Raw genomic sequence first — 23,270 nt, 5'->3', positions numbered from 1 at the left:
AGGGAAAAAAATATGGAGTCTCTGGAGCCTGTTACTGTTACACTTTTTTGGGACCCACATTAACATCCTTCAAAAAGTTTCATTCAACTTTTTCTCCCATATTTCCTTTCCCCTCCTCTTCTCCTTTTTAGTTTTTTTTAAAAAAACTGTGGCAAAATTAATATGCTGTGAAATTAACATTGCAATGGAATCGTAAATGTATGGTTTGATGGATTTTGAAAATACTAGTTTTTGCTCATAGAACTCAAAAGTAAGGGGTTATATCAGGGCAGCACCAGGAGGACAGGGGACAGACAAATGCATGCCCTTGTCTACACTGGAACACTTGTAGCACATTACAGTGTTTTCTTGTGTAATAAGTGGGTTTTTATTCTGATATTTTGATATCTGGTTCCTTACTGACTGGCCGTGGACCACCAACCACCAACCTCTCGGAGGACTAGCTAGTCAGAGAGGCAATAAATTACTCATCTGTGAGCACACTTTTCGTGTGCAAATAAAGTAAGCCTGAACCTGTACTTTTCGCATCTCCCTTACCAGGCTTTAACATTTCCGGCCAGTGTTCACCCATTCTAGTCACTCCATATCAGATACCAGGTAACTTGGTCCTACACTTCAGGTCTTGCTGAAATTATTGCAACTAGCACATCTTAAATGTGTTTTCCCTGCCTCACCTGCTCCTTCCCTTGGGAAACACAATAAAGTTTCTTCCCTGTACTCTCCTCCTGCCTCATCCACTTCCTGGCATAGGGCGGAAGCAAAGTCCTCTTGGGAACAGTCTGCCTTTATAGTAAATCTCTTCTTGATCTGTTGACCCCACCACATCTGATAAATGGCCTGTACTTTAAGAAAACAGGCACCTAACAACATAGTTTCAAAACACGTAGATGAAACAAACACTTTCAGGAATAAAGGAAAAAAAACACAATCTATTGTCATCCATCGGTACCTGGCCAAGATCCTCAATTGCCTGCATGTGGGGTATGGTGAAAAGATGAAATAAAAGACAGACGAATTTAGTAATGTATGACTTTAGTGATTAAAACGTTTATTATAAAATGCCTCTGTCCTTTCCATTCCCCAGAGGCAAATCTGTTTTGATTTCTGGTACCATAGGTTAGTTTTCTTGTTGTATAAATTGAATTGTCACTATATTCCTTCGCTTGGCAAATGTTTTGAGGCTCACTGTTGTTAATGCGTATCCATAATTGAATCTTTTTTACTATTTAAGAGTGTTCCATTGTATTAACATAGCACATTTTAATCATGCTTCTTCAATTTTTGTCTATTAAGAATAAAACTGCCATGAATATTCTTTTAGAAGCATGATTGCAAAATATAGTGAATGTTTGAATATTTTAAAAGAGTTATTATAGTGAAGACATGTTGCCATTAATCTCCTTCAAACTACTGATCACTCCAAACACAGTTATCCCATCATTCTTGCACTTTCTAAAGTAGCTCTATACGTCCTTTTTCATGAGTGCCTTTAGGTGTGCTGTCATGGCTGCCTTGATGTCCTCAATCCATATAAAATACTTATCTTTCATGATCATTCTGACTTTGGGAAAGGGTTGGAAATCCTGCTGTATCAAATCTAGTGAATAAGGCAGATGTAGTTTTCTTTTGAGCTTGACTTTCTGCTGGATGGCATTTGGTAGCAGCATTCACCAAATTTTGATCACAGCTCTTAAAGACACTCATGAAAGAAGACATTAGAAACTGGCAAGAATGATGAGCTAAGTATGTTTGAAGTGAAAGGAAGTGTTTTGAGGGGGATTAATGGCAGTGTTTCTTTCGCTGTAATAATTTTTTAATATAAACAGTTACCATATGTGTTAATCATACCTTGTAGATCAGTGGTGGAGTGCTTGCCTTCTGTGCACAAGGCCCTGAGTTTGATGCCCAGTAGTGCAGAAATGAATAAAATTAACTAAATAAATAAATAAATAACAAAATTCAGCTCCATGCTATTTATAAGAAACCCCCTTTAAATATAAAAACATACACAGGTTCTAAGAAAATTATGTAAATGCTAATCACAAGAAACTTAAATTTACATCAAAGTAGATTTTAAGGCAAAGAACATCTTTTCCTAATGATAATGGTCCAATACTTTAAGAAGACAGGCACCTAACAACATATTTTCAAAACACATACACGAAATAAACACGGTCAGGAATAAAGGAAAAAAACAGATCCATTTGTAGTCATCTATCGGTACCTGTATGTGGGGTATGGTGAAAAGATGAAATAAAAGACAGACAAATTTAGTAATACATGACAGGGAGGACAGGAGGTCAATGCATCAAGAGGGGCAGAGAGCATGACACTCTAGGCTAGCCATAGTTTATTGGGCGTACTCAGTAGTTAGGATTATCGAATGACACAGAAGGCAGCAGTGATCTTATGCTAAGAAGGTCTTATGCTAATGAAGATCACTTTAGATTTAGAGGGCTACAGTGATCTCATGCTAATGAGTATCTTTATATTGATAAAAATGGTGGGAAGAGATGACAGGTTGAAGATTGTCCTTTCTGTAAGGCGAAACTCTATTTTTTTTTTTTTTTTTGTCTTTTTCATTTTTATCGGTACCAGGGATTGAACTCACGACCGCCTGCTTGCAAGGAAGGTGCTTATGCCGCTGAGCTAAACCCCCAGCCCCTGAAACTCTATTTTTATTACCCTTGGGTTCTCAAGGAACCACAATGTCTTCAGCTGATGCAAGCTTGCTCACAGCATCACCAGACTACTGAGGCCTCAGCTGTGACCAGAGGTACACAGAACTATATTCCCACATACCATAGCCAGCCTGCATGACAAGGCAGTAGACATTCAACAAACCCCAATTCAATTATGAAATGATTTTTCTCCAAAAACTATATAGAGTGATCCTCAACAGCCATCACTGAAGAATTTAACCCTCAAAATCAATAAAGGTACAGAAATATATGAAAAACACTGTCAACTAATTCTACCTAATATTTGTAGAAAAACTTCAACCCTAGAGAGCAAAATACATATTCTTTTATAATATACATAGGTTATTCATTAAGGGAGGTCATACTCTGGTCCATAAAGTAAATCTCAGAAAATGTTGAAGGATAAAAAATTTATATATATTCTCAAATGACAACATAATTAAGTTTTAAGTCAATATCTGAAAAATCTCCAAATATGGAAATTAGGTTCTAAATAGTTACTAGTAAAAGAAAAAAAATCACACAGACTATAAGAAAATATTTTGAACTGAATGATAGTGAAAACATATAAAAGTGTGTAAGACGCAGTTAAACTACTGTTTAGAAAGAAAAAGAGAGAAAGGAAAATTCCTCAAACCTCAAAAACCAATGAAGAACAAAAAGGAACAAAAACGTAAAAAGTCCAACAAAGAAAAGAAAAATATCTGCTCTGTATTTTTGAATGAATGGTTTCTTTCTAAGATCTGAAGTTTTGGAATCTAGCAAATAATAATTTTCTGCACCTAAATTTATGGCCTGTGGGTTTAGGAGGTTCCAGAGGGGAGTCTGTTTACCCAAGGCTGTGGCAACTGTCCATGCGATTGTATGTCCTTGGTCACATTGGTAGATGGAGAGAGCAATCAGACTTCTCATCTCTGCTGGATGTAGGTAAGCCATAGGGCCACTGTTCTAGTGCCTGCACCTTCAGACCCAGCCATTGCTGGGACCAGCACAACTCAGGTATGGCTTCTCTCCAGCAGGGCAGAGCCCTGGCTCCTACCCAGCCTAGGCTTGAACTTTTTAGAGGGCTTATGTGTGGCCTACTCTCTGTCTATGACTCCTATGGCTGTCTCTCACCATTACTGTGGGAGGATTGCACTAGGAACTCCGAATTTTTAGTCGTTTTGAGTCTCAGTCCTAAATAATCAACCCTTTCCCAAATTGGCATCTGATGAAACCTTGTGGCAGTAAGGCAGATGCTGCACTGTATTTTCTCTCCTGGTGGTGCCTGTGGGGAGAAGGAGTCACCTTAGAGCAAAATCTCACACTGCTGCTGCAGCTTGCACCAGCACAGCCATTGAGCTTGTCCTTGTAGCAGGCCAGATGCCCTGTTTGACCCTGAAGCTCCTGGCCCTGGGGCTTACCTTGTGTCTGCAGAGACTGGTTTCCCTTCCTGGGAGTTGGAGTAAACTTCCAGACTGGTTTCATTCTTTTTTCTGCATCTCTCCGCCTTTTATGTAGCTTCTAACTTTCCTGTCAGTTCCTTCTTGCTTCTCAGAGATCTACATCTTTGTTTTCTGTTTGCTTTGTTATCTTCCAGGAGTTTGGATTCTGGATCTCAGAGAGGCTCACTTTTGCTGCTGATTGCCTCTGCCATTTTGTTTTCTCTCCATTCTCACCATTCCTAAAGCTGTTCTGGAAGCTGTTCTTCCTGAGTGTCTTTATGAGATGTGACTGGACATGGGGAATACTGCTGCCAGGTGCCATCCTTCAGAAAGTCAGGCTGATAAAAATGTTACAGTGTGCCCTCGCCCACTATTCACTGGCTCTGGCCCCATGCAACTTCAGAAATGACCTTGAAAAATAAACATTTTGTATGGGCTCAGGACACCAGGGCAGCCATGAGAGCACAACTAAGGATACTCATGAAAAATGATTTACAGAACTGCTTCAAGAAGTGGCAAGAATGACGGGATAAGTGTGTTTGAAGTCACAAGGAATAGTTAGGGGAAGACTAATGGCAATGTGTCTTTTACTGCGACAATTTTATTTTAATGTAAATGCTCACCTTACTTTTCTACCATGCCTGGTTTATCCCAGCCCCTGTTTGCCTGCTTGACAGGCTATATTTTTCAGTCTCTAATTATATATAATTACTGTTAAGTTTTATTTAGATTTATAACTTTTCTGTTTGTGTTCACTAATTTATTTTTATTTATTTATTTATTTATTGCCTACCTTCCTTGGTTTTATCAAGTGTATTTTAGCATTTCTTTTTATATACGCTTTTTACTTTTTAGGGAAAACTTTTATTAGTTGCTCCGTGGATTATCATATGCAACCTTATTTCTTACATTCTACTTTTAAGTCAATAGATCCTTAGTGTACAACCTTACATTTCCATTTACTATTTTGCACATTTTTTGTGGTCATTGTACATTTTATATTATAAACCCTATATTATTGTTACTTTTAAATAGAAAGCTGTTGGACAACTTATCTATTACTATGTGGTAAATTATCCCAAAGCATGGTGGCTTAAGCCAGCTATCACATTTCATAATTTTAGGGGTTCAATTAGAGCAGAACTGGGGTTTATGATTCTTCTATGTATAACATGAACAGTCATCACTCTGTGACATGAGGTCACCTGATTGCCTGTGTAGAGTCCAGCCCAACTCCATCCACATGTGTGGTTCTTGACTGGTGGGAAGGGGAGGCACACACCGGTCTACTCAATTGGGTCACTTGCTGTCTTTCCCTGTGACCTTCGTTATCTCCACATGGTCTCTCCGTTAAATCAGCCAGACACACACCTGGTAGGTCAGGGTTCCAGGCTGCATCTTCTGAACTGCTGGTCCCAGAACTACCATCGAGTCACCTCTTCTCATGTCATTGGTAATGGCAGGACAGGCTAGCAGATTCAAGGGGAAGAAAAACAGACCCTGACTCATTAGGAAAATTATAAATAATTTTCAGTCACTGGAATCTGTAACTATTATTTTTAACACAAATTTCAGAGTCCTTTTTGTAGTAAAACAATGTTTTCATTGTTTACAAGGTTATTTCTGAGTTGCAACAATTCTTTGCTTTTTTTTTTTTTAAATCGGTACCAGGGATTGAACTCATGACCACATGCTTGCAAGGCAGGCGCTTATGTCACTGAGCTAAATCCCCAGCCCCTAACAATTCTTTATTTATGTATTTTCTTGTATTAACCATGTTTTCATCCTGCTTTCCTCCATCCAGATGTGGGCTTACACAATCAGAAAAGCAGCATAAAGACACAAAAATATTAGCAGTGGACATAAATGCTCTAGGCCTTCCAAACAGGTGCATATTACTGTTTTTAAAATGTTAATAAAGAAAACAGTCTTCTTATATACCGCTATATAAACCATGCCTTCCTTACATATTTATTTTTTGTGTAAATTTTATTTCTATCGGATATTTCCCAACAACAAATAGTGACATAAAGACATTTAAGATAAAAGAGAACATAGGAATTTTGTCACCAGTATACCTACAGGGTAAAGAAACTAAATATAACTCTTTGGTCTAAGGGAAATAATACCAAATGAAAAGTTGGATCTTCTGGAAGGACTGAGTAGCACCAGAAATGATAAATATGCAAGTAAATATTTAAAAGCAAACATTTTCCTTTTCATGTATTTAAAATACTTAATATTATTTTAAGTGAAATTTGTAGCATTGTACTGTGGGATTTGTGATGTCTGGAGGTATGTTACATATGATTTGCAGTGTTTGTAGATGTATATGACAACTAGCATGAAAAATGAGTGGGATACATTTATGTGGACTACTATAGCATTTATGTATATTATGTGAGGGCATAAAATATAAACTCCAAAAAGATGATAAAAAGTTCAGGTATATAGTTTAATCCCTAGAATACCTCTAATGAGATATGCAAAGCACATGTCTATGAAGCCAAAAACAAACTGAAATTGAATGTTTAAAAAGTATTCAAAAAAAGTAAAAAGTTTTCAAACAGAAAGGATGAAAAGAGAACTAAAAACCAAGGAGAATAAAGGAGATCATATTAAAAAAGTAAACCTTTATCCAACTATATCCAACATCTAGTCAGAGTTTGTCAGGACAGATTAAAAACAAACAAAAACGAACAGCCACCTATCTGCTCTCTGTAAGAGACACACTTTAAATATAAAGACATAATAATGTACATACATAGAAAATATATACCATGGAAACAGTAAATGTAGGACCACATTGGCTATGTTAATATCAAATAAAGTAAATCTGAAGGCATTTAATATCATTTGAAGTAAAGAGAGGCATTACATAGTGATAAAACTGTCAGTATATCAGAATGATTTTTATTCTTAGAGACAGAGTGTCACTGTGTTGTCCAGGCTGGTCTAAAACTCCTGAGCTGTAATAATCCTCCTGCCTTATACCCCCAAGTGTGGGATCCAAATAGCAAATCTGTGTGATTGTGACATATTTAAGTGAGGCATTTACAGATTAAAGGGACAAGTAGATAATCCTAAAAGTATTGTTGGAGATTTAATAACACTATGCCAGCAGTTTATACAACTAGATACCAATAATCAGAAGATGTATTACTACCCTCCTTGATCTAATGGATGTTGGTAGGACAACACATCTCACAACTGCAATAGAATACTTCCTTTATTCAAGGCCATGTGGGGGTATTCATTTATACAGACTCTGTGCCAAGTATGAGAGATCTCAAGATACTTAAAAGAATTACATTCATGAAGAGTGAATTTTATAACCATAGTGAAATTAAATTAGAAGTTAATAAGATTTAAATGAAAACTTGATTTAAAGAGAAGCCTGAAATATCTGGATATTGAAAACACAGTTCTAAATAATTCATGAATAAAAAAAGATCATAGAAAATTAGAAGACATTTCAAAATGAATATGAGAGCATAATATATAAAAATTTGTGGGGTCAAACTAAAGCAAAGTTTAGGGAAACACTAAATGTTTATATCAGAACAGGAAAAAGATCTAAAAATTAGTAAAACAAGTTACCATTTTAAGCTGAAAAAATTAAGTACAAGAAAGGGGTTCCACAGGGAATGAATGCAATTTACCGGTATCATGAATGAGAGACTGTCATTACAGATCCAGTAAATATGTACATTCATTATGGGCATATTTGAACAGTTTTATGCCAATAAATTCAACAACTTAGATAAAGTGAACAAATTATTGGAAAAACACAGTTTACCAAAACTGATATCAAAAGAAACAGAAATCTGCATAGTCTTACATATTAAATAAACTGAAAATACTATCAAATACTTACCAGAGAAAAAGCTCCATAATGATTAGTTTTTACCAATGAATTTCATCAAGCATTCAAAGAAATAATTTCTGTCTGGAACAGATTTTTAAGGAAGATGGAGTAGGGAATATTTCCTAACATATTTCAGGAGACCAACGTAACCTAAATTCCTAAATCTAACAAAGACATTTTAGGAAATAAATAACAGACCAAAGTTTTATAACATAGACCCAATATAATTTTAGTATATTGAATCAAGAACAATATAAAGATATCATGTATCATGATCATATCAAGTTTACCTTTCAAAAACAAGGCTGGTAAAAAAGGCTGGTGTAATGCAAAACAAAAACAAAAACAAAAACAAAACAAAACAAAACAAAACAAAAAAACCCCCCCAAAAAACCCCCAAAACAGTTTAATTCAGAATAAAGGGGAAAAACATTGTTAGAAGATTCAGAAAAATTACCTGGACTGACAGTATAGCTCAGTGGCAGAGCACTTGCCTACAATGGGTGAGGCTGCAGGTTAAAGACTTACTCTCATAAAAACAAAACCACCCCAAACTTGATAACATTCAATATCCTTTCTTGACAAAACTCAAGAAAACAGAGCCAAAAAACTTTCAACAAGTAGATGCGGAGGAAAACCTCTTCATCTTTATTAAAGGGCATCTATGCAGTACCTGTAGCTAATATTTGCACTTAATGAAATATGGACTGTTTTTAAAAAGATCAGGAGCAAGATAAGGGTGTCTGTTTAAAATTTCTGTTTCTCACTAAGTAAACAGTCCTAACCATTGCAGTTAGGCAAGAAAAATAGACATACATATTAGAAAGAATAAAAATCCTTTAGATGGCTTGATTGTGTATGAGGTCCTGAGACATCTCAAAAAAATTGCTGAACAGATACCTGACAAATACTGGTATTCAGGGCATGTAAAAGGTCCTAAAACTCACTAATAATAAATTTTAAAAACCATGTGTAATCCAAATAAAATGTATGAACAAATAATTCACAAAAGAAGATACATAAGTGTTCAATAAGAAAGGAAAATGTTGCTCATCATCTTAGCTGTGAGAGAAATACTAGATAAATTATAAGGAGGTGCTACCACATATATTTCAGAAAGACCAAAATTAAAACTACTGACAATGTTAAATATTGTCAAAAGATTTAAACAACCCAGACATGGTGACACATACCTGTAATCCCAGTACATTTGAAGGTTGAGGCAGAAGGATTAAAAGTTTGAGGCCCATGTGGGCAATTTTGTCTCACAGAAAAAATACTAACAAGAGATGGGGATCTACCTCAGAGCAAAGACACTAGGTTGAATCTCAGCACCAAAACAGCCCCAAATTTTTTTGAAAAAAAACTTTTATATATTGATGGTTGAGAGTAGAAAATGGTACTACTTGATAAAAATTCTAGCAGTGTTTATAAACTTATAAAAGTGACCTATCATTTATTCCTAGATATTTATCCAAGAGAAATAACACATTCACAAAAAAATGTATGGAATGATCTAGCAGCTTTATTTATAATGAACAAAAACTCAAAAGCCAAAAAAAAAAAAACAAAAAACAAAAACAAAAACAAAACACCTCAAAAGCCTAAGTGTTCATCATAAGAGAATAGATAAATACGCTGTGGAGTATTTATACAACGGAATACAAAGTAATAAGCATCTTGTTGTAGGCAGCCAAATAGAGAAACCTTGGAAACATTATTTTGAGTGAAGTCCTACCACATGTTTTAAGAAACGATTAATGTGCTCTTTTAGGTCATGCAAAATAATGTGAGTGGAGAAATGTCTTATGGAACTGGAGATGGTGACGACTGGTCAGGAATATAAGGAACATTCTAGGGTTTTGACAGTGTTGATTAGGGTTTGTGTTACAAGGTTGTTTGTCTGGACTCATAGAATGGACCCTGAAGATTTGTACATTTTATTTCACTTAGCTTTTACCTGAAGATAAAATAATTTGAACTCTGCAGATAAATTTAGGTTGTAGTACTAAATGTCTACAACTTGATTTTAAATGTCTCAATATATGAAATTAGATAGATGGATTGGCAGTGGGAAGATACATATGATAAAGTAAATATAGCAGATGTTAATTATAGATTCTGAGTGATTGGTTATACAGGTATGCACTAAAAATTCACCTCTTTTGTTTGTTTGAACATTTTTCTAATGTTGAACAAATGTAGAGTAGTATTTTTTCATCATCTCAATGTTTCATTATGTGATATATGGCCTGGCAAAATATTTGGTAAGCATGAAAGATAAAAAGATAAAATGTTACCCATAGACAGCTTCTCAGGAATAATTATTACTAACTGGTTTTGATTTCACTCTTTTTCTGTGTTTCATTTTTGCTTTGTTTAATGCTTAAAACAATATTTTAGATGCTGCCTTCTACCCTATTTTTCCCTAGTAAGCTTTATAAAATATCACTTCTACTGCCAGATGATATTTTACTGAACAAATATAGCATAGTTTACTTAAGGGATCCTGTCATGCTGTGTATTTAGCTTGCTTTACTTATATACTGCTATAATGAATATCTTTATTTGAAAGTTTCTCTGTGTTTTAGATTATCTCTTTAGGGTAAATCTTTGAAAATGGAAATTACCTTGTTAAAGGGTATGGACACTTTCAAAGCCCTGCACACTCATTGTCAAATTGTTGTCTCTTTCATTTTTTTCTTTTCTGAATAGTTCCTGAGACACCTTTAAAGAATCCCCAGAGATTTCAAAGCCCAGTAAAAATATCACTTACCTAGAGTATTTGTCATTAAATATATATTAAACTTGATTTTTATTTAATTTCTCTGTCATTGCAAGGATCAGAGAGTTAAGTATTTTGCATAATAAGGTCCCAGGTAGTAATTAGCTGGGTCATTTTATATGTCTGGCCCATGTGTAGCACATAACAGGTATTTAATGTCTTGTAAATGAACACATGTATGAACAAAGGCACTAAAAGCTTAAATTAATCAAATATATAACTCCTACAAATTTCTTTTCAGATCACCAGGCCCATGAAACTTTTAGTTTCCTCTTTTCACTGGCCTGGATATTAATTTATTTGTTCTGTCCATACCTCCTTTTGGAAGGGAAACAGTCTTTTCATTCTTTTGGCTCAGGCTACATAATCACATGTTATTATGAGATGCTAATTGACCTATTGTTATAAACCTGGTCCAGTCCCAGTAACATGAAGATCCCTGTTTTTTGCCTGCTAAGTTTCGTGTGTGTGTTTGTGTATTTGTGTGTGTGTGATTCTTTGCTCAGAGAGCAGAATGTTGGTTTTCACAGACAGGGAAGGTGTGTGTGTTCTTGCCCTGTTAGGGGCACCGTGCATTCTTCAGCAGGTCTGGGCTGAAGAAGTTGGGGCTGCTGTCTATTTAAACTTTACATCTTGGAAGTGCTTCCTTTGTGCAGCTTATGAGTGGGTGGCTTAAAAGTTTGTGAAGGCTACTGGCTTCTGGAGATAGTCTTTTCTTGAGCCAGAGACTAGATGGTGAAAGATATGAGCAGTTCCTTTACACACAAGCTCAGGAGGAAAGATTGTCTTTGTTCATGTGAGTAAAATGAGACTAATTATTCCTCTATTACAACCCTTTGATCAGAGAACGCATCAAGTATTGCTGTGAGCAGCTGCGCATTCTCTTGCCATATAACAAGGGGAGGAAGAATGACTCGGCTTCAATTCTAGAGGCAACAGTTGACTATGTGAAGTATGTCCGGGAGAAAATCCCTCCAGCTGCCATGAGCCAGGTAGTCAACTCCCAAGTTTGAATTTTACCCTTATAGGCAATGGTTTTATGCCATAATTTTGTTTCTTTTTTATTAAACTGGAAATGGATAACTTTGTGTTTGTGAAAAAATACATCTATTTAAATCTATTTTTATCTACTTATGTCTATATTTTTTTAGATTACAGAAGTCCTTCAGAATAACAGGAGATTTTGTAAGAAACAAATGCCCATCCAGCTATCCCTGCCATGCACAGTCAAGACGGAAAGGTATGATCAAGGCTCTAGCGAATCCAAAGACTGCTGCTTGTTTATTCTCCACTCATGCTGATACCTTATGTGTAGATAGTAACTGAGCACATCCATATGAAATCTTAGATATTTATTAAGGATCATTGACTTTTTACATTGGTAGTGTATATCATTTCATTACAGTGATAAGGAGATATAATGAATATTTTCAGGGCTATGATGGTCTTTTCCTCATTTGACCCACTCTTCTTCTTTTTTTTACTCCTGAAGATCCTACAATGGAGCTTTTGCCTTTCCTGACTGTACTGGCTGTGGCTATGGTAATCTAGCAGGGACATTATAGATTCTAGTGCTCCTCTGTCCAGGAGGTCTAATGCCCTAGAAAACCTAGCCCTGTTTCACTTACCAGGCCTAAGGAAACTTGATAATATGAAATGTAACATGCCAAATGATTGCATAGGTTTATTAGAATATGTAAACAAACAGAAACTTTGTAGGAAAAGCTAGTCATTCCTAAGGATGACCATGGCCCTGCACCGCTTTTTGTTCTCATGTTTAAATAATCTGTAGTTGAGGCTCTGTCAAGATTTTTTAGAACTTAAATGATTAGAGGAGCATTTGAACTCAGTAATATTTATATTGTCTTCCTGGAGAAATGTGCAAAATGCTTTTTGTGTGTGTGTGTTTTGTTTTGTTGTTTATTTTTGGTTCTTTCAAGGGAGAACAGTGTATTGGCAAGCACTTACACACCTGTGAGAGGGCTCCAGTTCCTGGCCAATAAGCGCTTGAATGTGTTTTCTCTTCCCGCCACGGGGAGCACCTTGGATGAAGCTGTGAGAGGTGAGCCCTGCCTATACCTGTGTTTGTGGGTGCTGGGCCTTCATGGATGTCCTGTTACACCCCTTGGCTCCCGGGCATGTGCTGCCATAACTAGAGGGTAGCGTGCAGCTGGGCAATTACATGAGGAGTCCTCTCGTATTGACAGCTTGAAGTATAAGGTGGCCACAGGCATCTAAGTAGCTTTAGCTCAGAAACCGGGCTCAAGACTGACCTTAATTACCAGAAGCATCATCATGCTAGTAGATGATAAGCACGGTACCTATCTGTCTATCTGTCTATCTATAAAATAGAACATAAAGGGAGGAGATGAATAGTCGTCCCTCAAAATCCATGGGTGATTTGTTTTGGGAACCCTGAGAATACCAAATTCTGTGGATGTTCAAGTGTCTTAAATAAAATGACATAGTATTTGCATGTAACCTTTCCATATACTTTAAATCATCTCTAAATTACTTGTATCTAATATAATCGAAATGCTGTATAAGTAGTTGTTATGTTGTTTAGGGAGTGATGACAAGAAAATAGTCTGTGTATGTTCAGAATAGATGCAGCTTTTCAAAACAGTTTTTTTTTTTTTTGATCCATGGAAATCCCCAGATGAGGATCATATAGATACAGAAAGCTGATTTTACTCACATTAATTTAGAATTGACTGTATACTGGGCATTTAATATATTACATTATTTTTATTTTTCATGTCTTTGTTTAAATGTAGTGATGTTATTCGTCCTACACAGAACCAGAAAATCTAATTATCTACCCTTGGGATGCATCTTAGGTTTCAGGCTTTTAAAATACTAAGAAGACTTGAGATCTACTGGAGCCTTTTTGGGTCATATCTAAAAGTTGAAGTGTATTAACGTCTTTGCTTAAATATTACCTTCCCAGTGAGTCACTCTCACTCACCGAGATAAAACTTCATACTTCTCTCTATACACAATGCAAGGGATTTTTACCTACTATCTCTGCTAGATTTGTCTTCTGAGCACTTACCATCTGCCTAATATTCTTTGTATGTTTTATTTATTGTCTCTTCTTCCATTAGGAGGTCAATGCCATTCTTACGGAATTTACATATAAGTGGCACAGAGCATTGCAAAAGCAAACTATGGTTCATTGGTATTTTAAGTGTCACACTATAGGTACCACACACATGTGGGGATTATAATGGGAGCCACGACAACAAATGAGGTTTCTAGGGTTAATAACTCAAATCAAAAGGAAAAGGGCCTGAAATAGAATACATACTTCTTATACAACCAAATCAGCCTCAGGATTTTGTTAGTCAACCGACTTTTCTTCTGACCTGGACGAGAGAAACAAGATAGGGAAATAAAATTGCCATGAGCCATGGTTAAACTACTAAAGTAGCTGTGCCTGAATGTGACTTGAAATGATTAGATCAGCTCAGATTAAATCAGACTGAGGTTAGGCCACAGGCATATGCCTGTCACTGTTATGTCATGTACACACATTACTGTTTATATTCTACAGAAAAGCTGAAGAACTGTTTTTATGGCAGTGATTCAGCTTTCTGTGCCAGTATCTCATGGCATCACATCACTCAAAGAGACCACTCTTCAGAGGACACAAATATATGAAGACAATTGTGTGTTCAACCCAGAGGAGACCTGGAAGGTCAGAGCCTTGCTGACCTAGCTGTGCCATCACTTTATGTTGTATGTATTTTCTTTTCCAGTAGCAGCAATCATTTGGACTCCCCGTTGTCTCCTAATTTTTTTCAACTTCACGTTGTGCCATTGTATTTTAATGTGTTGTTATATTGTCCTCATCACTACTTTAGTGGTTTTATTAGTTTAGCAAATGACTTACGGAGCAATTTTCTTAGCTGTCTTTCAGTTGCTACATTTAGTGGTTCCAGGTTGGGGACAGATTTTAAAAATCATGTGATAGGACATACTTCTCCCATATAGAGCTTTCTATAATTTGGACTTCTTGGATTTTATTTCCAGAGATATAGGATGCATCAGTTAGAAAACAGAAAATACATATTTTCCTGTCCAGCTTGTTGAGGAAATTGAAGACTGTAGAGTTCAGTCACTTCTCTCTCAAGGTTCCAAGGTTTCCCACAGATATAGAATACCCTTAGATAATGGTGCTTGACCTGTAACATGGCCATGGTTATGCTTCGTTAGCTTTCTTATTTTATTCTTTTCCATAAGTCTCTATGCACATTTACGCTAATTATTTTTTTACAAATATCCCAGGTATATTTGTATTTTAAGTAGGTATAAAATTATATTATTTCACTTTTATTATTATTGTTGAAAATATTCAGTATTGAGATTACATTGGTGAGATTATAAATTAATAATCTGTCTTCTAATTACTGCTCAAAATATATCAATATGTATAGATATGTAAATGTCTAAATATAGATGTATGGTAAAGTAGTATACTTCAGTAATGGAAAAATCAACTTAATTTTATTCATGGCTGAATACGTTGTTCTTTCCCATGTTTTTTTGTTTTTTTTTTTTTTTTTGCTTTTTAGGGATGGCCAGTTTTGATTATGATGGAAGCCAAATGCATAGATACACTGTAGAAGGCACAGAGATCCTCTGCTTCTCTAAAACTCTCTTTTCATAGCACACTGATTTATAATGTGCATACTGCCTTAAATGTCACTTCTGTGTTACTCATTTTGTTTTTCCATCAGCATTTGTTTGAATGTAATGTAGTATGAGTGTGTAGCATGAGGAAATGAAACACAGGACAATTTATTTCAAATATAGTAGTCCAGAGATCAGAACTGTGTATACAGCACTGACAGATATTTGTTTTCTTTCTTATTAAAGGTCAGTCAAGCTCCACTTCAGAGAGTGCTATTGGTGATCTGTATAAAACTCGAATTCCCAGTGCAGCCCTCTCTCTTAATTCCTTCCATGCTGTCCGATATTATTCTAAAATCGTCCCTTCCTATGATGAAGCTGCTGTAACAAATCAGAACATTCCAATTCATTTACCATCAGCTGTACCCAAAGTATCAAAGTTTCTTCCCCAGCACAGCAATTTGGTGTTGAGCCAGACATGCACAACACATCCCAACTGTCTGGTAAGTCTTTGGGGGTCCACGGGTCAAACAGGACTCTTATTGCCCAGTGGAGGTCTCTGACTTGCCTGTGGTTGTTAAATACTCTGGTTGAAAAGTTTAGCCTGGGGCCTGAGAGCTGTGCTGGTTTCTAAGTCCCACTGCCTGGTGAATGAACAGACGCTCTCATTGCTTCTCCTGTGGCAGGGTTAGATATTGGACTATCAGTGGTCTGGGTGTGGCGCTGCTAGGGTGTGGCTCTGATTACTTTAGGTAGCGGGATGGAATCTGATTTTCTCCAGAACTGATTGACTCTCCCCTCTGCTTCTGGTCTGCAGTACTATGATGCTATATCCCTCCCACTTTGCTATCCTCATCTTCAACTGGCCCTATAACCAGATATTCACATTCTCTCTTTCTCTATCCCCACCCTGCCTCTCCCTCTCCCCTTCTCTCTCAGGTTGGCCGTGATCACTGTCTCACTGTATCACATCTGTTCTTCCAGCCTCTAACATACTGCTGTCCGATATGGGGTATTACACAGCATACAGTCAGTTGAGCACATGGTATGTTCTGCCATTATGCTTACCTGTTGTATTGAAAGATGATCTTTGCCCTCATGAAGCATCACGGGGAGGAGGACAAACAAGGAGACTATCGTGATATGGGTTGGAGCATGTAGAAAGAGTATCCTAATACTTGTCAGTATAGTATGGACATGGGTACTGCCAGGAGCTGCTTGCTCATGGAAAGGTACTGACTAAGCCAAAAATCTAAAGATGAAAAATTAGTCAAATAGAGAGGCTCAGTCAGGGGTAAGGAGGGAAAGAGCATTGTAGGGAAATGAATCAGCATACGTAAATGGTAGCGTCTTCAGTTTTTGGAAGAACTGTCCTAGAAAAACCTGTACTGTACTGAAGAGTCCTAAACCAAATTGGCATTCTTATAATGGACTTCTGATAACCTTAATATAATTGCTAGTAATTTTGCATATAAATAATAGCTAACATGCTTTGAGGATTTCAATAAGTAATGCACCATAAACTCTATATCTTTACTATGGATGACATGAGTCCCTGAAGCAATCCTCTGAGAGGTAGATACTATTATTATCTTCATATGACATCTGTGAAACTGGAATAACAATAACCTTCCCAAAAACATTTGGGAGGAAAATATTTTAAAGAAAATGACAAATAATAAAACTTGACGTACATACAGGTATAGCGGTATTGCAAGTGATTATCAGTGTTCCAACAGGAAGACCAGAGTAAATGTTTTATTTATTTTTTGAGACAAAGTCTCCTATACAGTCTAGGCTGGTCTTAAAAGCCCAGCAATCCTCCTACCTCAGCCTCCTGAGTGTTGGGATTATAAGTGTGCAGTACCATACCCAGTTTAACATTATTTTTTTAATTGTTGACATGTACTCTATATGGTTTTGTTGCAGAATTATTGTGAAAAAATAATTGCTTTTAATAATGATAAATATGTGATTTAAAACTTGTAGGTTTAGTCACCTAAAGATTTCACATGGTTTTACAAATAATTTCAGATCATTTTAACATATAGAAAATACAGTTGTGGCATTATGAGCAACAATGGGCCAGGATTCAATTAATATGATTTCCCTTCCTCCTTTGCAGCAACAGTATTGGGCATATTAACAGGTCATGTTTGAAATTCAGTGTATAGACTCCCTGCTGGGTGTGGTTTGCCAATACAGGAAGAGTGGAACAAAGGATGGTTTTGAAAGCTGCACCCTGAGACCTAGTATCAAAAGAGCTGGCATTGTCTGGCTTCTGATAAATGTGCTAAAAGATTCTTCAGATAGACACAAAGACCGGCAGGGAAAATGCTAGCAACATAGAGTACTTCCACTCATCTTCATACATGCTTAGATCTCCTCCAACCAGAGAGCTACAAGAACCAATGGACTAGGTGACCTAGACTTTTTTTCTTGGTCAAAAAATATTCCACAGTTTGTGAAAAATTCTGCAAAGAAGATCCATGTGGACTTGGTAAAGTGATAAGATTTGAAAGATGTATTGACACTCCTGTTACTAAGCACAGATACTGCAAATTCTTATTTTTACTGTCTCTGTGAATTACTTTCACTTATTTCTAGGTAGTATCTTTTCTAGATTTGATATTTTAAAGGATTTCTTTCTTTATTCATCTGCCATACCAGATATCAGGAAAAATACTGGGAGGTAAACAGTTTACCTTTTCACTTGATTACTAATAAATAAATTGGTGTGTTTGCTTTTGCATTTCACAATCCTTTGAATGAAATGATAACTAATAGACAAGATTTTCTCTCTGGATGTTTAGTTACAGACTGGCAGATCTTTGCTTTTTGGGGGCATTAGAAAAAACTTGAAAATAGGGGGAGAAAAATGTTTGTTTTACATTTTAATGAAATGTTCTTATATATGTTTTATTGTTAAAGTACTCAGTTTTGACCCTGAAAGTCCATTTTTCTTATATTTAATAAATATGTGCTCCTTCTTGTTGTAGTATTATGAAGGTAATTTGATTTTACTAGGTATTTGAGAAATTTAATAATTATTTTTGGTATAATTCTCTGGCTAAATTGTACAACTTTTCTTTGAGGATGCCAAAAAGCTGAAATTTGTGGCTGTTTGATGTGCTTTGCAAAGAAAAACTGAACATTTCCAACTAAGATTCTATGCTTACTACAAATGATTGTTGATTCTTCATGTTTTCATCTGTAAATGCTTTGATATTAGAAGAGAACTGGCTGAGGACTTTTGAGAGCTAGAAGTGCTGCCATGACCCCAGCTAGTCTCAACTGCTGCTAGGATTTTTGTTTTGATGAGACTTTTCTCTAAATCTAAATGTGGACAAGAGATGTCAGTGATAGGAATTCTTAAACAAAAGACCTAGTGAGTATGACTCTGCACACATCTATCTACTTGCTGCTCTCGGTCACCTTTTACCTTGCAACATAAAGGTGGGGGGAGCCTCCTAAACCCATTGCTAAAGCTCAGACTCCACCCCCCAGGATAGTTCCATGATTCTGAACTTCATGCAAGTGTATAGACTCTTTTCTAAGATGAGAATTCATCTTTAGTATGATCTTTCCAAGTCTGCCCCACCTCAGCCAGAGGAAAGGCTATCTTGGCCTTATCCCATAGAAAAAGAACAAGATTTCCTTTGTAAGATGAAGTTGACTGGTCATAAGATAGTGTAGTGTGGTGGTATTTTCACAATGAAAAGGATATGCAAAGCTTGCCTAGAATAGAGGTGACTTGTGAGTTTCTTGCTGTTGGTGGCAGACTTAGCAACAACTTGGTAGATGATCCAGTGTAGGAGTTAAAATGAAAGGCAGAGGATTAAAGGTGGACACCATATGTCTGTGGTTAGAGTTGTGTTAGTGAGACAGCTAGGAACCACTTGAAGGAAGGGTACTAGAATCTCATTGGGAGATTGGTAGGATATTCTAGTAAAGGTAGCCAAAAATATATTTGGATATGTGCAGTGCAGGTAAATCTGGAAGAGAGATGTAATGGTTTGCGCACTATCAGTGCTTGGAGGAGAATTCAAACAGTTAAGTGGTGGGAATGATTTGAATGACCAATAAGACCTTATATCACTATAATCAATTATACTGTATAACCCATAATAAGAAGTAACTTGGTCAAGTTCTTAATGACACAGATCTTCAGAGAAACCCAGACACAGAGGTTACAGTGTATTAGAAATATGAGGAATTAAACTACTTCTTATTTCTTGTTTCTGAAAAACTCAAACTGTACTGGATCATGTTCAATTGTGGTGAAATAGCAACAAACTGTTTAGGCAAAGAAATGCCTACCTTTCTGCCTGGGAGACCAGTTTCCCTTTAGCCATTCCTTCCACTCAGTCTGGCTGGCTCACTGAGGTTACTTGACTGGTCTCTTTGGGGTCTCAACTGACTCTCAAAGGGCACTGGTTTTTCTATACAGGGCAATCTCTTATATGGGACTCTTTCTTAAATTTAAATTCCCTGGCCATACCCCACAGAGTCAAATTTGATAGAATTGTCTGGGCTAGCACATGGGTATCTGCATTTTAACAAACATTTTCAGATATGCTTGCAGATTAGTGCTTACCCTACTTAAACATACCCCATGCACTTAGTTGGATGCAGATACCTATTGGGAGCACAAAAACATATTAGAAACCAACTGAAACATACTTCATTGATTCCTAAACCTGGCAGCATTTGTAGATTTATTGAAATCCTCCATTTCTAGAAATTCTGACACTGTAGTTCTAGAACAGGACCCAATATCTCCATAGGATGATTCTGATGCACAGCTAGGTTCAGGAGCTGCTGTTGCATTTTTATGACATGCTAATAAGTGCAGTGTTAGGGCTGAAGCCACAGGGGGCGTACGAAGGGCACAGGCAAGTGAGAAGGGAGCATAACTACCCTGACTGATAAAAATTTTGCTGAGGAAGTGGGTTCAGAAACCACTTTACAAGTTACATAGACCGTTAGTAGAACAGTTGTGGGAAAATCAAAGGTGGGAGTAGATGCAGTTTTGAGTGGCCTCAGAAGCATGAGGAAGGTAGTTTATCTAGATGGCAATAGAAACTGCTTGCAAAAAGGGAGGTGCTTTTGAATTTTTATAGGTTGTTCATATTTTGTAAAATTACTTTAAAGGTATTGTTCAAAGTAGAATACCACTTATGCAAAATAATGAGGATTGAATATGTCATTTCTCTGAAGAGCAGGGACACACACAAAATCTCTTTAGATCAGACACTGAGTCTCCTGGCAGTTCTCTGTCCAGCTACCTGTTCTCTTCTTCTTTCCTTCTGTGGGTCTCTGTAGTACATGGAATGAGGAAGCAGGAAGCACAGGATCACCTTGGTTAATTGGATATCAAGGGCTGGTTTCATCACCATGGAAACATGACACTCTTAAGATAGAGAAAGCTCTTATGTCGGTATTTTTCAAGGTGGCTTTTACATTTCAGAATCATGTTCTTTCTGAAGACAACAAAATACAGGAAAACACAGAAATATGATTATATTACATAGTGTCTTGTATGCTGCTGAATTTTGGTTATCTGACTCTAAGTATAGCAATTTTAAAAAATTTCCTCTCAAAGCAAAGGTTACTAGAAGTCAGATTATAAAATGGTTGGGCTTGAGAGCTACTGGACGAAACTTCAGGGAAATAGATTTCTAAAATGTACTGATCAGTTTGTTCTGAAAAGGAAACTGATAAACTATATATTCCAAGAAGTCTTTGTAAATAGATAATCATTTCCACTTATTGCTTCCCCAAGAATTCTTAAATGTATATAAGGATATTTGAACTGGTGGTGTTTGATAAAATATAGAATTGTTCCTACTTTTTGATTGTTTTAGGATATATCTTCATGTCTCTGAAAATATAACTACTCTAAAAAAAATTCTGTAGGGACTTGTCATTTTTAAGTACCTGACAACAGGTCTCAGCATTGCAAGCACTTTGCAGATTATTTTCTCCATAGATCTAAAGTGAACTTAGTTTTGAACCAGAAACTGTTGAAAAGTAGAAAACCTTTCCCACAGGCTTGGTTATATTAGGGCAGTTACACAAAAAGTAAACCTACTTGTTTGTTTCCTTCTTGTTCATACTGATTTTCTCAGGTTGTGGCATTCTAAACTCTTATCTAAGTTCTTCAAACATTAAATAAAGGATAAAAACATAGAATTCATTGCTCTAGAGCAATTACTTGCTTTTTTTAAAAAGCTAGATTTTACTTACTATAATAAATAAAAGGCCATTTTAGTGAAAGCACTGATTGCTGTCTCCTAATAGAACACTATAATCAAACCACCCAAAAGGTAGTGGCATTTTACTAGGGAAATAATGCTTTTAGCTCCCTTGCTAAATGAAACTTTCTATAATTTAATTTTATAATTGCCTCTTTCCAGTGCAATAGATTCAGTGAGTTAAGAGCTACACAAAAATGGCCCTAGGCTTTTTTCTTTCCCCCAGTGCTGGGAATTGAACTAAGGGCCTTTGCACTGAGTTATCTCCGCACCCCATGCCCTTTTTTTTGAGACAATGTCTCACCAAGTCATAAAGTTCCACAGACTGGTCTTGGAGCTTTTGATCCTTTTGCCTCAGCCTCTTATGGAGTTCTGGATTTACAAGACTGTGGACAACGATTCCTAAGACTTTGACAGAGCAAAGGAAGGACTTAAACTATTCTTTTCATTAGAAGCAAAATACACTATTTGGAAAGAATTGCATATAATCAGTTTGTCTTGGCACTGAGGGACTTTTCAAGGGTTGATCCTAACATTGTGCAACACTGAAACTACTGCAGGATTTCTACTCTGAGCTCAATATATTTCTTTGCTTTCTTGAGACATCTGAGAAAAATTGTGTATGGGTAAGGGAATTCCTTTCTTCACCATTAATTGCCCTCACCCTGTAAAGTAGGAGCTATGAGTTTCAATATAAATATTATTACTGGCCGCAAGATTCCCTTTTTAAAAACTTAGTCACAGAATATGACTGGCAGAGAATGTGTTTATACGTAGTATCACTATCAATTCTCCTAAAATGGAAAACCTACAACAGAGGATGCAGTAAAAGACTGCTCTGTAGGCTGGATTTGTGTCAGCACAAAGGCAGTTATAGGAAGATCATGTTAAGGGATTTTTACTTATAACCTTGGCTTTAGTCCTCCAAAACTGGGAAAAGTACTCTTCATTCTGCATTCCAGCAACTAATGATATAAATTTTAAATTCATTCTACAAGAAGACTCGGTCATCCACTGGCCTGGCTTGGCAGAGGTGACTGCAAAGATGCTTATATAAATGGTTTGCTTGTTGAGGCCTAAAATAGTTTACAAAAAGGAAATAGCTAGCCAGCATTTTATCACAGGTCAACCTTAGAAAAAATTGGGTTAAAATGTTAAATTTCAGCCACTAGAATTGGCTTTGTGTCATTTGGGTGTTTCTTGCAGATGCTAATGAAAGCTCAAGAATACTAATCAGATCCCATTGGTAAAACTAAGCCAGTTGAGGCAGATCTCCAGCTGAAAATTATTTTTCACAGTCTAAACTTGTTCTCTCTTAAAGCAAGCAAGGCAAAACCATTGGCAATTATGTTCCTTCTAGGTCCAGTCCTGGCCTCTATCCCCATTTTCTCAGGATCTTATCCTTTAAGGAATAGTTTTGTATCTATATAACCCATACCTGGTGGTTACCCAAATGCTGCTTGCTCCTTGTTCAGCTCTGGACTTCAGGGTACCTTAAATATGTGTGAGTATGTGACCATCAGATGCTGGTTGGTTGGCATTTTGGAAAGACCATGAAATTGGAAATCACACTGGTGTCAGCATAGACTAGTTCCATCA

The 23,270-nt window shown here is 36.5% G+C and overlaps 1 protein-coding gene across 3 annotated transcripts in view; it reads left to right on the top strand.

The window, feature by feature from the left end:
- Sohlh2 (spermatogenesis and oogenesis specific basic helix-loop-helix 2) overlaps window positions 1–23,270 on the top strand; it is a 70,674-nt gene that overhangs the window by 29,008 nt on the left and 18,396 nt on the right. The window contains exons 7-11 of one of the 3 annotated variants that reach the window (XM_063232626.1): window positions 11,624–11,771; window positions 11,931–12,019; window positions 12,720–12,841; window positions 15,661–15,917; window positions 17,540–19,106. In XM_063232626.1, the coding sequence (XP_063088696.1) occupies window positions 11,624–11,771; window positions 11,931–12,019; window positions 12,720–12,841; window positions 15,661–15,917; window positions 17,540–17,560 (637 nt within the window). In that variant the 3' untranslated portion in view covers window positions 17,561–19,106. Of the gene's footprint in view, window positions 1–11,623; window positions 11,772–11,930; window positions 12,020–12,719; window positions 12,842–15,660; window positions 15,918–17,539; window positions 19,107–23,270 lie in introns of those variants that run through there. The other 2 variants (XM_013141208.3, XM_013141209.3) reach the window with 2 other exon arrangements.

Source organism: Cavia porcellus, unplaced genomic scaffold, assembly GCF_034190915.1.
Source record: "Cavia porcellus strain 051 isolate PalLab524CR breed Dunkin Hartley unplaced genomic scaffold, mCavPor4.1 scaffold_21, whole genome shotgun sequence".
NCBI lineage: Eukaryota > Metazoa > Chordata > Mammalia > Rodentia > Caviidae > Cavia > Cavia porcellus.
This window is presented reverse-complemented; position numbering and strand designations above follow the sequence as displayed.